This window comes from Camelina sativa, chromosome 18 (assembly GCF_030686135.1).
Source record: "Camelina sativa cultivar CO46 ecotype springtype chromosome 18, ASM3068613v1".
NCBI classification, from domain to species: domain Eukaryota; kingdom Viridiplantae; phylum Streptophyta; class Magnoliopsida; order Brassicales; family Brassicaceae; genus Camelina; species Camelina sativa.
The window spans coordinates 17213618-17227458 of record NC_141897.1 but is presented as its reverse complement, the minus strand read 5'-3'; the positions used below and the strand labels follow the sequence as shown (position 1 = coordinate 17227458).

Sequence of the window (13841 nt, the reverse complement as noted above, 5' to 3'; positions counted from 1 at the left end):
TCTTCATAGATGATAAATCAATGTATGACATGGATGGTGAAGACGGGAACAAGATAAGTTCTTTATTGACGAAACAGAGAGAGTTAAGAACTGTGAAAAAAATGAATCATTTGAAGCAAAGCAAAAGATTCATACATAGTTGCCTTGTGTAAAGGAATAGTCTAAAGCTTTCTCGGATGGAAAGGTAAGGGAAGGGGATAAAAGAGTTGGACTAGAGCTACTTCTTCTGGTTCTCGTTGTTGTTCTCTTCGGCTGCTTCTGCCTCTTGCTCGTTAAACCTACGCTTGAACTTGGCAATCTGACCAATGCTTTGAGCCATTTGACGCTTAGCTCCAAAGTGATAGACTTTGCCAACATGGTGGATTCTTGTCATCATCACGTGCATCAATCTACCGCTCTGTGTTACATAAGAGATCCATTGCATCTGTGGGTGCAATCCTTTCTTCATTGTCCAGCAAACTCTACAAACCAAACAAACAAAAACAACCATTCCTTCTTCAGTTATCCTTAGATCCACCAAGCCTCCAAAGCAATCAATGAATCTCTAAATGAGAAAAGCAAATATATGAACATTGTTGAGGCTTATCAAAAAGATTCATAAACCAAGCAATGTCCATATGTTACAGAAATGTCCCATATAACAAACTTTGTATCACTACCATGATCTTAAATTCCAAAAATTGGCTTAACGAGGATCTGATTTCTTTACCCTATAAGCGACACACACAAATAGAAGTTGAATTCATATACAAATATGTACAGTGGTAAAGTACTAATTTCTAATTGGCATTTTATCGAACACGTTCCAGGCGTTTCCTTACTCAATAAAACAGGATGCACAGCCTCGACGGCTGTAAACCCAACAAAACCCAGAAAACAGAACTAGCTTCTTTTGTCATTGAGATGAGTGGTTAAGTTAAAATTAAACGAGCCACAGAGAAAGAGAAAACAACTTCTAGAAAACATCTAAAGAATGAATTAAAGCAAAAGTTGAACCCAGATCAGTGAAATGAAGACGACAGACAAATGTGTATAAATATATATAGAGAGAGAGAGACAGAGGGACAGACAGAGAGGTGAAGAAGCGGTTACGCGAGTAAAGCTACAAGCTTGAGAGTTATGGAGTTGTTTGAAGTCTCGCAGAGCTCCGGTGATGGCAGAGGAAAGTGTCGATCTGATTAAAGCCAAAAAAAAACAAAGGGTTACGGAACCTTCTTCTTCGTCTAGAGGGTTTGAAGGACGAAGTTTTATCAAATTTTAGATTATTTAGTTGTAAATATCCAATTTGGCTGTTTGTTGCTTCTTCTCTTTGTGTTATCTGTTTATGTATGAGTAAACTGATATGTATGTTGAAACGAAGGCATCATATAATCATGACGAGTCACGACCAAAGCCAATAAGAAAAAAAGAACAGAGTAATTAAAACATCACTAACCAACAAAACCGTAAATGTCAAACACAATTTATGCAAATTACTTAGGAAAAGAGTTTTGTTTTTGCTTTAGTTAAAAAGCCCCACAATTAGATACAAGCCTCTTCGTCTTTCACTGAAGGACAATGCACTCTTATGAAGCCATTATTCATCGAACTCTGCTCTTCTTCTTCTTCTTCAGCTACTTCATGACTACTTAAACCGATTGCCTCAAAGATCATAGTGTTTACTTCTTTGAATCTCTCTTCTGATAAAGAAACTTCAGCTAGTAACCTCCATGCTTTCTCTTCTGATGCTTCTTCGTAGTCTTCTTTCCTCTTCAACACCATGTGTCCACTCATCTCCCAAACCGCTGGATTCACTTGCGTATCCAATAACTTCGAGCAGACTTCCCCTAGAGCTTGTTTCTCTGCGTAGCACTGCAAATCAAACAATCTTTAAAACAGCTCTTCTTTAGACAGTCAATATCGAGTACTTTTTTTTAATAATGTTTTTGAAGATTTAACCTGAGGGAGAAGGAAGATCTGTCTTCCAGAATCAGAGATGAGAATGTTGAAAGGAATGTTGTTGTTCTGAAGACAAACGGATGCATCTGATACAGTGTCAGAGAGATCTTTAATGGAGTTTCCCCCTTCAAAGAGAAGACCTCTCACAGGGTAATTCAAGAGTTTTGAGATTTTGACGCCATCATTGGTGCTAGTGATCTTCAAGGAAGAAGCTTTCTCGATCGGGAATTGCATTGTCAGATAGTAAGCCTGTTCCAAGAAAAAAATCTCCATAAATGTTATAAGTCTTTAAGGTTGAGCCATTAAATTGTTGGTTATAAAGCAATTGCGATATGATCTGATATGATTCGGTTTACCTGAAAGTGAAGATGGTTGATAGTAGCAAATGCGCCTAAACTGTTGTATCCAAGTCGGAAATACGGATTAGCGGCTTCAGTAGCCATTTGAAGAGCAAGCAGAAGGCTTTTGTGATCAATCCTCTGAGGCAAGCAATCAAGAACACGAGGAATCAGCAATACATGTCCATACTCAATCGGACTCACCTGTTTTACAAGAATTTCGAGTTCAATGGTTAGACAATTCACATTAGCAAAAAAGAAACGACTTCTAAAAGCAACAATTCCTTACATTGATTGCAACAACGCTTGGAGAATCTGCTTCTAGAGGTATACATGGGAAAGATTGGATTCTGCTATCATCACTGCTAGCTTCAAACTGGAAAAGCAACTCTTCTTGACCAACTTTAGTGAAATTGAATTTGTTTCCATCAAATGGTTGAAGAACTTTATCAACACGGAACTCGCTTGGTCTCTTCTTGAGATGACGACCTTCGTTTAGTTGCGCAATGAAACCATACTTCCCCGGTATAACCTATTATTACCAATTTTAACAGCAACCCATCAAATGTCAACAATGTCAAACAGACACTTGATTCTTCAGCTCAAAGTAAACATCGACAATGTGAAATTGACACTTAATGCTATAACTCAAGTAAACATCAAACAGAATTGGTTCTAAAAGTAAATCAAAGAGACAATAATTAATTACCTTGGTTTCGCAGGCAGTGACATCATAGCGAAAAAGCCCTCTTTGGAAACGATCTTCCCACTAGAAAAACATAAAGCATTAGATACATTACTCAAACAATAAACGAATTGGTTAGCAAAACTGAGAGCTTTTTACCATGTAACTAAAACCATTACCTCTCCAAGAACAAGGGACTCGAGGAACTTCACCGGAGCTTCTGACTTCTCTCCGATGGATTTATTAAGATTCTTGCAGGTATACAAAGGAAGTGTTGCCCCTGAAAACAAACAAAACTCAGTGCTTTTGTTTTCCAAACAAAAAGAAGCATTGTTCCAGCTCAAAAAAAATGTACCATCGATACAACACTTGCTCAAGCAGTTCCGACCACATCTACCTTCCTCCACAGTCTCATCTTTCTGATAATTCGACACAACCGTTGGAACTCTTTTGATCTTCAACAACATTCTCACAAATTTTCGAATCTCGTTCGTAACAGATTTATACAGGATTTAAGAACTATAAAAAAACCTAATTAGATAAAGTTAAAGAGGGTTAGGGTTAGTGATGAATGTAAGAAACCGCCTCCGGCAAGGAAGAGGAGATCGGAAGGACTGCCGCCTTCAGACGGCAGAGCTCCACGTCCTCCGTGAGGCAAAGGATTAGTAACGATTAAAAAACCCTTTCGTTGGACATGAAAGCTCAAAGGCCGTGACTTTATCCCGTGTATAGCCGTGATTACCGATGATCAATTACCCCGGAGATTCGCCGGAGAATGAAATCAAGAAAAAAAAAAGGAAAGATTTTTCGATGTGGGTTTCGATCACTCTTTTAGATTTATATAAGATGGTAGATGAGTTAAACAGAAAAGACTGCTAGATTCATGTGTTTGATGTGTGTGTGTGTGAGAGAGAGAGAGAGAGAGATTTGGACGTGTGGGTTTTGTTGCCGAGTAGGAAGATGATGTATGTGTTAGTAAAAGTGTCAACGGGTTTTTACTTTTTAGATCTCTCTATCGCAATCTCTCTCTCATCTTTGAGGTTTTTTATTTTGACCCGATTTGTCACTTTTTTGACCCGTTGGGTTGCTATCCATCGGGAGTTGGTCCAGATAAGCCAACCTATATTTTATAGTACCAAATTTAAAAGTACATTATACCAAAATAACCATATAAAAGTTATAAACGAAGAAAGCACAAAAATAAGTTTTTTGTTTTGTTAATATGCTGCTCCAAGATAAATTTCATTTTTTGGTAAGTTTGTTGTGCAAAAAGTTACTAAATTCATGTTTTCAAAAAACTGAGAATTTTGAAAGAATAATGTATTTATCACTATTCCATTAAATTTTACTTATTATAATTAAAATTCTAGAATACAAAATTCTACTCATGATTTAAAGAAAACCCTACTTGAAAAAGCAGATGAATGGATAAAAAAAACAATTCTTCTATCTTTATTCTTTATTTTTTTTCAAAAAAAATTGTAATATATTTATTCTGATGTTCCATTCAGTGTTCTTGCATTATACCAATTGGAACCTATGTTTGCTAATAGATTTGGGGACCAGTGCTATGAGGAAAGAGATTTTATTTTATGTATCATACGTTTAAAAAACATTGTTCACGAAATTATTATGGAGTGTATTTTATACACTCTTATAAAACCTTAATAAAACAGCAGTAGTATTGGAACGAGGATGTTCCACTTTATTCGTAGACATTAGAAATAGAAAAAATAATCTCCTTTATATACCCCTCAAAACATTATGGGAACCCAAAATTACACACACAAATACTTTAATTAATTATTAAGTAAATAATTAATTGGACCGACCTTTCTTTAATCAGCGTCCATGTAAATAAATCATCCGTATAATTTTACTTTTAAAATCTTTTTTTTTTTGTTTTTTTTTTTACGTTTTGGTGTGAGTGAATGATTGATTCATCACGCGTAGTTACAGAGACCGTAGACGCAGTACTCGCCGTTATCGCAACGATGGTTACACTCACCGCAATGGCGTTTATCGTAAGCTACGTAAACGCACTGACCGCGACAGCACGTTTGTCCGAACTTGCATTTGGTCTTACACGCACCGCAGTTTTTGTCGTCGGTTGATAAATCCATACACTTGTTGTTGCAACAAGCCATTGTAGCGTTTGCTCCGGTGCTGTAATAGCTGCTGCTGCAGATTTCATTGTCCTTGTGGCAATGATCAGCTGCGTTTGGGTTACGAGGTTTTGGTCCTTGACCCTGGTCGACTTTCTCTGCCAAGAACCGACTCGGTCTGATCTTAACCGCTCCTGGCGGTGTAAGATCCTTGAAAGGGTCTTCGAGAGCAAATGTCGCGGTCGTGGTGGTAGTAGTTTTGGTGGTGATGATGGCGATTGTGACTGCGGTTGTCAATGCAATTGTCACGAGTAGCTTCATGAAGTGGGCCATTTCTCTTGATCTATGAGTGTTTGTGAGTTATTGCGAGAGAGATTGTTCTGATCTTCTATCCTTTGTCTCCTCTTTTTTCTTCTTCCTCTTTTATATATCGTTTATGTGAATGTAGAGAAAGAGGAAGAGATTTGGGGAGAGAGAGAGATTGAGTTGTGAAGAATTGAGAAGAGGGTGGACTTACAGTTTATAGTTGTGATCGAGACGAGTTGACGCGTGAAATGTGGTCAAAAAGGTTAAGTAAGGTTTCAAGCGATCGATCTTTTCTTGGGGAGAGGCGTTTTTTTCCTTATCATTTCAGTAATAAATTATTTCTACGCGCATGTACATGCACATGCTTATTTGCTTACGTTGGGGTGTGTATACGCGTATATAACATAGAATTAAAAAAAAAACTATGTGTATTCTACGTAATTAAAACATTAATTCATAACCAAAAAAAATCAAAACATATTAGTTTAGACACCCCCTCTTACTAATTATAATCCAGTAATGTAGCATTTTGTTATACAAGTTACTTGTGGTGTGAACATTCAAATTCATTCTCGGTTTACTGACGCTAATTTTTCATATATAATTTACTTTGTTGATCAGAATGTGTTAACATTTTTAAAGAGTTCGATTATGTATTTTTACGAGAGTTCTTATTATATAATGTAATCAAGTTAATTAGTGAAAAAAGAACTGCAAATTCTAATGTCAACATACAAAAAGAGAAACAGATGGGTAAAAATACAAATTGCGATTGCGTGACAAACCATGACTGAATGAATCAATCGCCTAGCCCTCATGGGCCGGTCCGAGACGATTCAGGCGAGATGCAAGGAGAAGCAAAGGCGTGCATTTTTTATATTACAGTTTTGTTTGTTTATTATTTAAAAACAAAATTTACTTGTTGATTTCATTTGTCGTGGAAACCACGAACCACTAATTTATATTTCCAAATGAAGGAACTTGAAGCGATACATCCACTAATAGACACTTGCTTTAACTTGAATTCTAACATTCGACCCTCGCATACGCCCAATCAACCACGCTTATATGATTTAATAAAATGAGAGGCCATTCTTACATTGATATTTGTAACGATATAATATTCAAACGATTATGTAAGTTAGAAACTAGTACTTTTAATTAATTATAGAAACAAGAGCAAGTCAGTACCAACCTTGTGTTCATATCAGTCGACAGCAAGTAGTAAATTTGATGGGTAACCGCATCGTTTTAATGTGTAACAAAGTACAAATTTGTAAGAATCTCTTCTATTTTAGAAGAATCTCTAAAGCAGAGAGGGATCTCTCTCACTCTTTCTTGTAATATCAAAGTCTAAAATTGACCCGATGAATTATTTTTTAATTATTAGAAGAAATGATCCTTTCATATGATGAGCTGATTTTTAGTAGGAAGTCTATGATTTCTAATATACAAACATATGCATATTGGAATACGATTCATGATGTCTCGGTACGATGATGACCATATAAACTAATACAACTTGGCTTGTTAAGTGTATGCCTTTGCATAGGTACATCTGTACATGTAATCAAGATTTAGTTTCTGAAACATTAGTTAGCTTTATTAATGCACTGAACTTTGAATATCTCCATATAGTGGCTTATACTAATATAAATATGCAAACCGGCCATCGGTAAACCAGTCTATGAATCGTATGTACATCGAACGATGGAAGGAAAATGTTGACCAAACCGGTCAAAGACGTCCATAAGGCACAAATATTAGATTCGTTGTTTGTTTGTTTGTTTATAGTTCAAGAAAGGTAGCTAGCTATGAGAGAGGTCAACTCTCTACTCCAATTTGTTAAACAATGTACAAACTTTACGTTACAAAAGTCAAACACCATTCTCTTGTTGCCTATTGGTCATCTTCAGACCTAAACACGTACGATATATAATCTATTGTTTCTCTACGATATCTTTCTGTTGCATTAAGTATTACGCCACGCGCAAACTCCTTTTTACATTAATAATTTTGATATCTATTGATTTATTTATTTAATAGTACACACTAATTCATCATTCTATTTCCGAATTAACTCGTGTAAACAATGTGCCCATATAAGTTGTTCAAAGTTCAAACTAGAGATTTGGTTATTCTCTTTTTCTTGCTTTGTAAATTTCCAAGAGATTTCACTAGTTTAATATTAATTGGGTTTAGTATATAATTAACAAAAGAGGTATTTTTCTAGAATACACCACTTCATAAGTTTAAAATCTCCAAAATCTATAATAAGTGACCAAAACGTTAGTGTCCCATTGGTTTAAGACTCATGTTAATAGTTCTAGCTTGTCACATGTTTGATGTTTTGTTCTAGCTAGTATCTAACTGATACCTTCTTCTACCCTCATCAACAGTTGCTTTCAAGCCATTAAGACTCGAACGTAGGAGGAACCGATCGAGGAAGCAGGTATTATACTATTATTACTCTACATATAATCATCAATCATAGAAGGTTTTATAGTATATGAGAGCAAAATCACAAGTTGGTTCCAAATAAGCAGAGTCGAATGAACAAATCCTACACACTCTTAGAATAGGGATTTTCAATGTCGCAACATGTTAAGAACAAGAGGTGTTAAATTAACACAACAAAAAAATCACTCAAGGTTTGGGTGGTTTCAATATACAGAAATTAAGATCATGGGGGTAAATATATAAAGTTTTATTACTATGAGGACGAATAGGCGAAACAAATAAAAGGGTTATAAACCCTTGTTCCGCTGCTCGTCTCTCGGGCACAATGCACGTCGTTTTCTTCATTCACAAACGGCACCCAACTCGTCGAAATACGACGACGTTTTTATCGACCAGAGATCTCTCTGTTTAATTGAAGTCAATCACGAATTTGAAACATCCAATTCCCAAATATACACAGACCCTAGCCTTGGCTCTTCCCCCGAATCGCCATTGCTTTTGAAGAAGAATCGCGCACAATGGATCTAGAGATCGTTGGTCGTCACGCTCTTTTTTTCGACGACGATTCGATGGCAACGTTTGTCAACTCACCGACGGCGCTCGTTGACTGGAACAGCCTCTTTATTGACCGCTACGATGTTCGTCACCTCCTCTCTTCTCTTCCTCCTCCACGTATCAAGCGCCGTCGTTCGGTTCCAGATGATCCTGACTTGGAATCGGAGCTCGATCACGAGCGTTACCTTGATTTACCGGCGGAATCTCCATCTCCGTCGGATGATGAAGAAGGTAAGGATGAGGAACTTAGTATAAAATCTGGATTTATCTTTATTTTATTGAGTTGGATGGGAAACTCGAACTAGCTATGTTAGAGGCATAAAAAGTTCTAGAGGATTGATGACAAAAAATTTAAGGTCCAATCTTAGATTTGTTTGCCTTATTTCGAGATTTGTTATTGAAACATTCAGTTGAGTATGTACATGTGTGTGGGTATATAAGCTAAAATGGAGAATGGCTATCTAGTTTTACAGTGAGGTACATATTTTTGTGCGAGTTGGATTGTGTATTTCTGAAGCTAAATCCCATGAGAATCTTGTATATCATGTTAGAGAGGTATTTGGAAACCATTTTGTATGCTTATCTCTGTACTCCATGGTCGTTACTAAGTACATTGACGTATTAATTTCTTAGACTTCAATGCTTGCTTGGTCTCCTTAACTATGGGCATCTTAGTTTGATGCGTGTGGATCAAAGTCTTATGTTGCAAATATATGTTTTCTGTTTCTTCTGTTTATCAAGATCAAATTGTTGCACGGAGTTAAGGTATTTAGGGAGTACTTTTTCTTCCAGAGTATTTTAATTTTTTTAGGTTCCTTTCTTTTCTTTACTCTCTAATTATTATCCAGAAAATTTATCGTATTTGGCTCACTTCGTACCCCAGATATGAATGATGATTCAGCAAATGCAAATGCCGATGGTTATCGTGCTGTCCCCTTTTCATATGGAAGCTCCAGTGATTTCAATGACCAGAAAAATGCTGATACGGAATCTGGATTTCACCCGCCTTTCCCCTTGCCTGATTATTTACTTCAAAACCTGGTAAGTTACTGCTTTATCAGATTGTTCCCCTTAGAAATATGCCGGTTTTTCTCACTCATTTGGTACTTAACTGATATTGGCCCACGTAAACATCTGAAAGGTGCATATGTTATTCTAAGGACTACCATGTCTAAGTTTCAGATGCTCGGGGAAGAGATGGAGTTGTCTAAGGTTGTCATTCACATGCACCTTGTTTCCTTTCGCTGCCGTGACAAAGGGCAGTGCAGGTGGGATTAAGATGATAGAAATTCATGACTTACCAAGAACCTATAAACTGAGTGCACATCAGATGATGCATATCTAGACAGTTCTGATATTTGCAATTTATGGTTCTCGATACTTATGTGAGATTTTAATATGCATATACCTGTGAGTTGCCAAAGGTTCATTCATCATTTTTGACATTAGTAATTGTTTTTCTTGTACATTTTTCTTTCCCTTTTTTCAGCCTCCAACTGAGAAATTACATCAGATCATCACCAAAACTTCAAGCTTTGTAAGCAAGCATGGTGGGCAATCTGAAATCGTCTTGAGAGTCAAACAAGGAGGCAACCCAACATTTGGGTTCTTAATGCCAGACCACCATCTTCATCCTTACTTCAGGTTTCTTGTTGATCATCAAGAGCTTTTGACAGAAAAGTCATCTGTAGAAGAGAAAAAGAACAAAAGTGAGAAGGACGGTGGAGCTTTGTCATTGCTTGGTTCAGTTTATGGGACTGTAGAAGATGAAGATGCTAACGAAGAGTCTGCAAATGACTCTAATACAAACGAGTCTGCCAAAGTAGATGATGGTGTTAAGGTAGCTGATTCCAATGGACCTGAAGGGTTGATAGGAGCTGCAAAGATTGCCACAGAGAGAGATGCAGCCTCTAAGCATTCTCTACCGTTGAATGATAAGGCATCTTTCATAAAAAGAAATCCTTCTGTCAGTGGAGTAGATGTTGTAGAGAGGAAGCAGATCAATACAGAAGATAATGCTACCAAAATGTTTTTGACGTCTGATAAGTCGCAATATTCTGCAATGCTGGCTCCACCCAAGCCTGAACTGCAGATTGTAGAGCCGACTACGGAGATGAAAAGAGCGATTGATAAGATAGTAGACTTCATCCAAAGGAACGGGAAAGAACTAGAGGCGACTCTTGTTGCGCAGGATGTGAAATACGGGATGTTTCCATTCTTACGTCCAGCTAGCTTATATCATGGATATTATCGGAAGGTTCTCCAAGAAGCCGAAGAGGTAATTTTATTTTCAACTGCTACAAATTTAGTGTGTTTTCATGTGCTTTATCATTAATAATTTAACACGTTGGTTGATTTCATTTGCAGTTGAAATCATGCGACAAAGGCGTCATTACCAGAGAGGAAGACAGAGAGGAAGACGTGAAGCAAAAGAGGATGGACGATGCTGTAAAAGATGGAAAACATGCGTTTGGGAGTGTTTTACCAGATGATTCTGCCAAGAAAGAGAAACCAAAAATGGTTAGTGACAGACCAAAGGTCGAGTTGCAGAACGAACCATTCAAGCCTGTCCAACCGCAGATGAGGGTGAATGTGGATGCGAATACTGCTGCTGCTATTCTTCAAGCGGCTAGAAGAGGCATAAGGAATCCTCAGCTGGGGATTCTATCAGGCAAACCCATGGATGAGACTTCTCAGAGCCCCGGAAATGATGGAAGTTACCCTTCATCTAAGTCCCCCTCTGATTTGACGAAATCTACAGGTCAGTTGATCTCTGGCTCAACTGTTGCTAGTGAAGCTGATTCTTCTGAAGCAGGCTTGTCTAAGGAGCAGAAGTTGAAGGCAGAAAGATTGAAACGTGCAAAAATGTTTGTGGCCATGTTAAAACTCGAAGCTCAGCCAGTGCAACAAGCTGAACTGTCGCAAAGTGTATCGCTCGCACTGTTGGACTCCGGGATTTCTGGATTAGGTGATAAAGCTGCCAAAGACAGAGAAGGTAGCTCAATTCCATCTGTAGCTGAGACAAAACTAGCTGATGATGGTAACTGTGAAAGACGATCAAAGAGGAATTACCGCTCGAGATCACAGAGAGATGAAGATGATAAGATGGAACGAGGAGAAGAAGAAGAAGAGGAAGAGAGCAGCATGGATGAAGCTACAGAAGAAACCAGGACCGATAAGAAGCATTCATCTAGTAGAAAACGGCATAAACATAAGACACGATACTCTTCCAAGGACAGACATTCTCGGGACAAGCACAAGCATGAGAGTTCCTCGGATGATGAGTATCACAGTCGTTCACGTCATAGACACAGACGCAGCAAATCTTCAGATAGGCATGAGCTATATGATTCTTCTGATAATGAGGGTAAGCACCGACACAGATCTAATAAACACAGCAAATATGTTGATTATTCCAAGGACAAGCGTAGCAGTCATCATCACAGATCCAGGAAGCATGATAAGAAGCATCGTGATTCATCTGATGATGAACATCATCGTCACAGACATAGATCCAGTAGACGCAAGCACGAGGACTCTTCAGACGTCGAGCATGGTCATCGACACAAGTCTAGTAAACGTATAAAGAAAAATGAAAAAACAGTGGAAGAGGAGACTGTTTCAAAGTCAGAACAGTCTGATCTTAAAGCTGCCCCTGAAGATAACTTACTGTACCCACAAAACGAACCAACTCAAGTTTCAGATGAGCTAAGAGCCAAAATCCGTGCCATGTTAGCTGATACCTTGTAAGTATCTTTTTAAATGGACGACTCTTAAAGACTATAGTTCCATTTCGGTGTCTACTAAGTTGACAATGTCAAAGATTGGGTCTGATCGATTTTCGGGTTGGTTCGGTTTTCAGGGGAAATGGTCGGTGAGCATCTGAAAAGCATAGAGGTCATTCATAAAACCCGATGCTGACAGGCAATCCCGTGCGTACGAGAAGAGTTGGAAAACTTAATTTTATGTGTTTTCGAAATACTATTTTGCAAACTAATGTTAAAAAAAAGTCGGATAAACTAGTTTTTGTTTATTTATGTTAAAGAAAAAAAAAGGGTTACGAAATCACTCTGGAAAATTAAAGAAACCGATCTTATATACTTACATTACCATTTTGAATGTGAAACCTATTAAAGTTGCAACGGACGTTAAAGCATTTGCAAAATTCCTAAAAACTTTGAAATCTCTCTATTCGTCTTTTTACGTTTCCAAAAAACTTGCAACGGAAAAAACATGTACCAAACTAATAATAAAAGTGGAAGAAGAACAAACGTCTCTGTTCAAGAAACCCTTAACCTTAACACTAAAAAAACGGTATTATTATGATTATTATAAACATAGCGTGATTTTACTAGTTAACTTTTTCACTTCACGCTTTCAAAACCTTTTTTGCCTTTAGATCCCAATCACATGTATGAAGCCGCGTTTGTTTTAGCCCGTCCATCACCCTAAACCCAAAAAAGCAAAAATTGATTCCCAATTATCTCATTTAAAAAGATCTCTAGAAGCTAGATTCATATACTTAATTTATAATCTAGAATTTAAAATAACAAAAACAATCTGAATCCAACTGTATTCTCTAAACAAATTAAAGTAGAGATGCGAATAAATTTTCCCAGCAACCTTCTTCTTTCATTTTTTTTTTTTTTTGAACAAAGCTTCTTTCATTTAAAAAAAAAACCTTTATCTGATAGAATCTTCTTGTACATAAGCCCAAGCTTGCATTTCCTATTAAAGAGTAAAGACCATTTCACATAATAATAAAGCTCCACATTCACGTTTCAGTGCTTTCACACTGTTATTGCCATGCAACGTTTTAACTTTACAGCAGCAATTATAAAACCTTTATATATTATAAAATGAATTACAACGGAACGCTTGATACAAGCCAATCAAAGAATGAATCACGTATGATATGTACAAGTACAACAGCCAATTTAATGAATTGAAATGTGTAATTGTTAACTTTACATCTGAAGAAATAAGAAGTGTAATTATTTAATTTACAATAGTAATTCCTTAAAACTTTATTTTCGAGTTTCAATTTTTTTATTAGGTATTAAAAAATCAGTAGAATTTTGACTCAAAATTTTTGAGAGATGGATAATCGCCTCAGCAAATATTTTGTAAAAAAAAAATATTTTAATCATAAATTATTCCCCACCCTAATCCCGCACTTAGCTTGTGATTCGGCCACGTGGCCGGGTTATGTAACTTCTGTTTTTTTTTTTTTTTTTTTTTAAATCTCGTTACGCTTTTGTTGTGTGCCCTGATTGGTGGATCGAAGTTACGGCGCCGTCCACTCTGGCGTCATGCCGTCAAAGCTGTCATCTTCCACTCTTGTTTCGTCACGTGTTTAGATTCACACAAATACGCATCCCAAATTGGCTCTGCCACACAAAATGTTTGAGAAATTAAATTTTAAAAAGGGTCACAAAAAAGTAAAGAGCTCTC

General features: G+C 37.0%; 3 protein-coding genes and 1 pseudogene across 11 annotated transcripts; 1 reads left to right on the top strand and 3 right to left on the bottom strand.

The window, feature by feature from the left end:
* Positions 1-37: 37 nt before the first annotated feature.
* Positions 38-1209, bottom strand: LOC104761533 (uncharacterized). Of its 2 annotated transcripts, none has more exons than XM_087499109.1 (2): positions 1071-1209; positions 38-461 (listed from the first exon to the last, which is right to left on the bottom strand). In XM_087499109.1, the coding sequence occupies exon 2, from the start codon at positions 446-448 to the stop codon at positions 218-220; it is 231 nt and encodes a 76-aa protein (XP_087355235.1). In that variant the 5' UTR covers positions 449-461; positions 1071-1209; the 3' UTR covers positions 38-217. The 2 variants fall into 2 exon arrangements, with proteins under 2 accessions (XP_087355235.1, XP_010482933.1); XM_010484631.3 differs by having other exon boundaries at positions 1093-1204.
* A 207-nt stretch (positions 1210-1416) lies between these two features.
* On the bottom strand, positions 1417-4018 carry LOC104761532 (GDP-L-galactose phosphorylase 2). Its single transcript, XM_010484630.3, has 7 exons — positions 3317-4018; positions 3141-3241; positions 2986-3045; positions 2566-2808; positions 2295-2480; positions 1939-2187; positions 1417-1851 (listed from the first exon to the last, which is right to left on the bottom strand). The coding sequence occupies exons 1-7, from the start codon at positions 3426-3428 to the stop codon at positions 1522-1524; spliced, it is 1281 nt and encodes a 426-aa protein (XP_010482932.2). The 5' UTR covers positions 3429-4018; the 3' UTR covers positions 1417-1521.
* A 668-nt stretch (positions 4019-4686) lies between these two features.
* LOC104761531 (stigma-specific STIG1-like protein 2 pseudogene) lies at positions 4687-5543 on the bottom strand (annotated as a pseudogene).
* Positions 5544-8246: 2703 nt separating this feature from the next.
* LOC104763468 (uncharacterized) lies at positions 8247-12452 on the top strand. Of its 8 annotated transcripts, none has more exons than XM_087499758.1 (6): positions 8247-8618; positions 9271-9428; positions 9570-9772; positions 9877-10665; positions 10755-12133; positions 12250-12452. In XM_087499758.1, the coding sequence occupies exons 3-6, from the start codon at positions 9755-9757 to the stop codon at positions 12263-12265; spliced, it is 2202 nt and encodes a 733-aa protein (XP_087355884.1). In that variant the 5' UTR covers positions 8247-8618; positions 9271-9428; positions 9570-9754; the 3' UTR covers positions 12266-12452. The 8 variants fall into 8 exon arrangements, with proteins under 8 accessions (XP_087355884.1, XP_087355882.1, XP_087355883.1 ...); XM_087499760.1 differs by having other exon boundaries at positions 8259-8618; positions 9564-9772; XM_087499759.1 differs by having other exon boundaries at positions 8281-8618; positions 9529-9772.
* The last annotated feature ends 1389 nt before the right edge of the window (positions 12453-13841 follow it).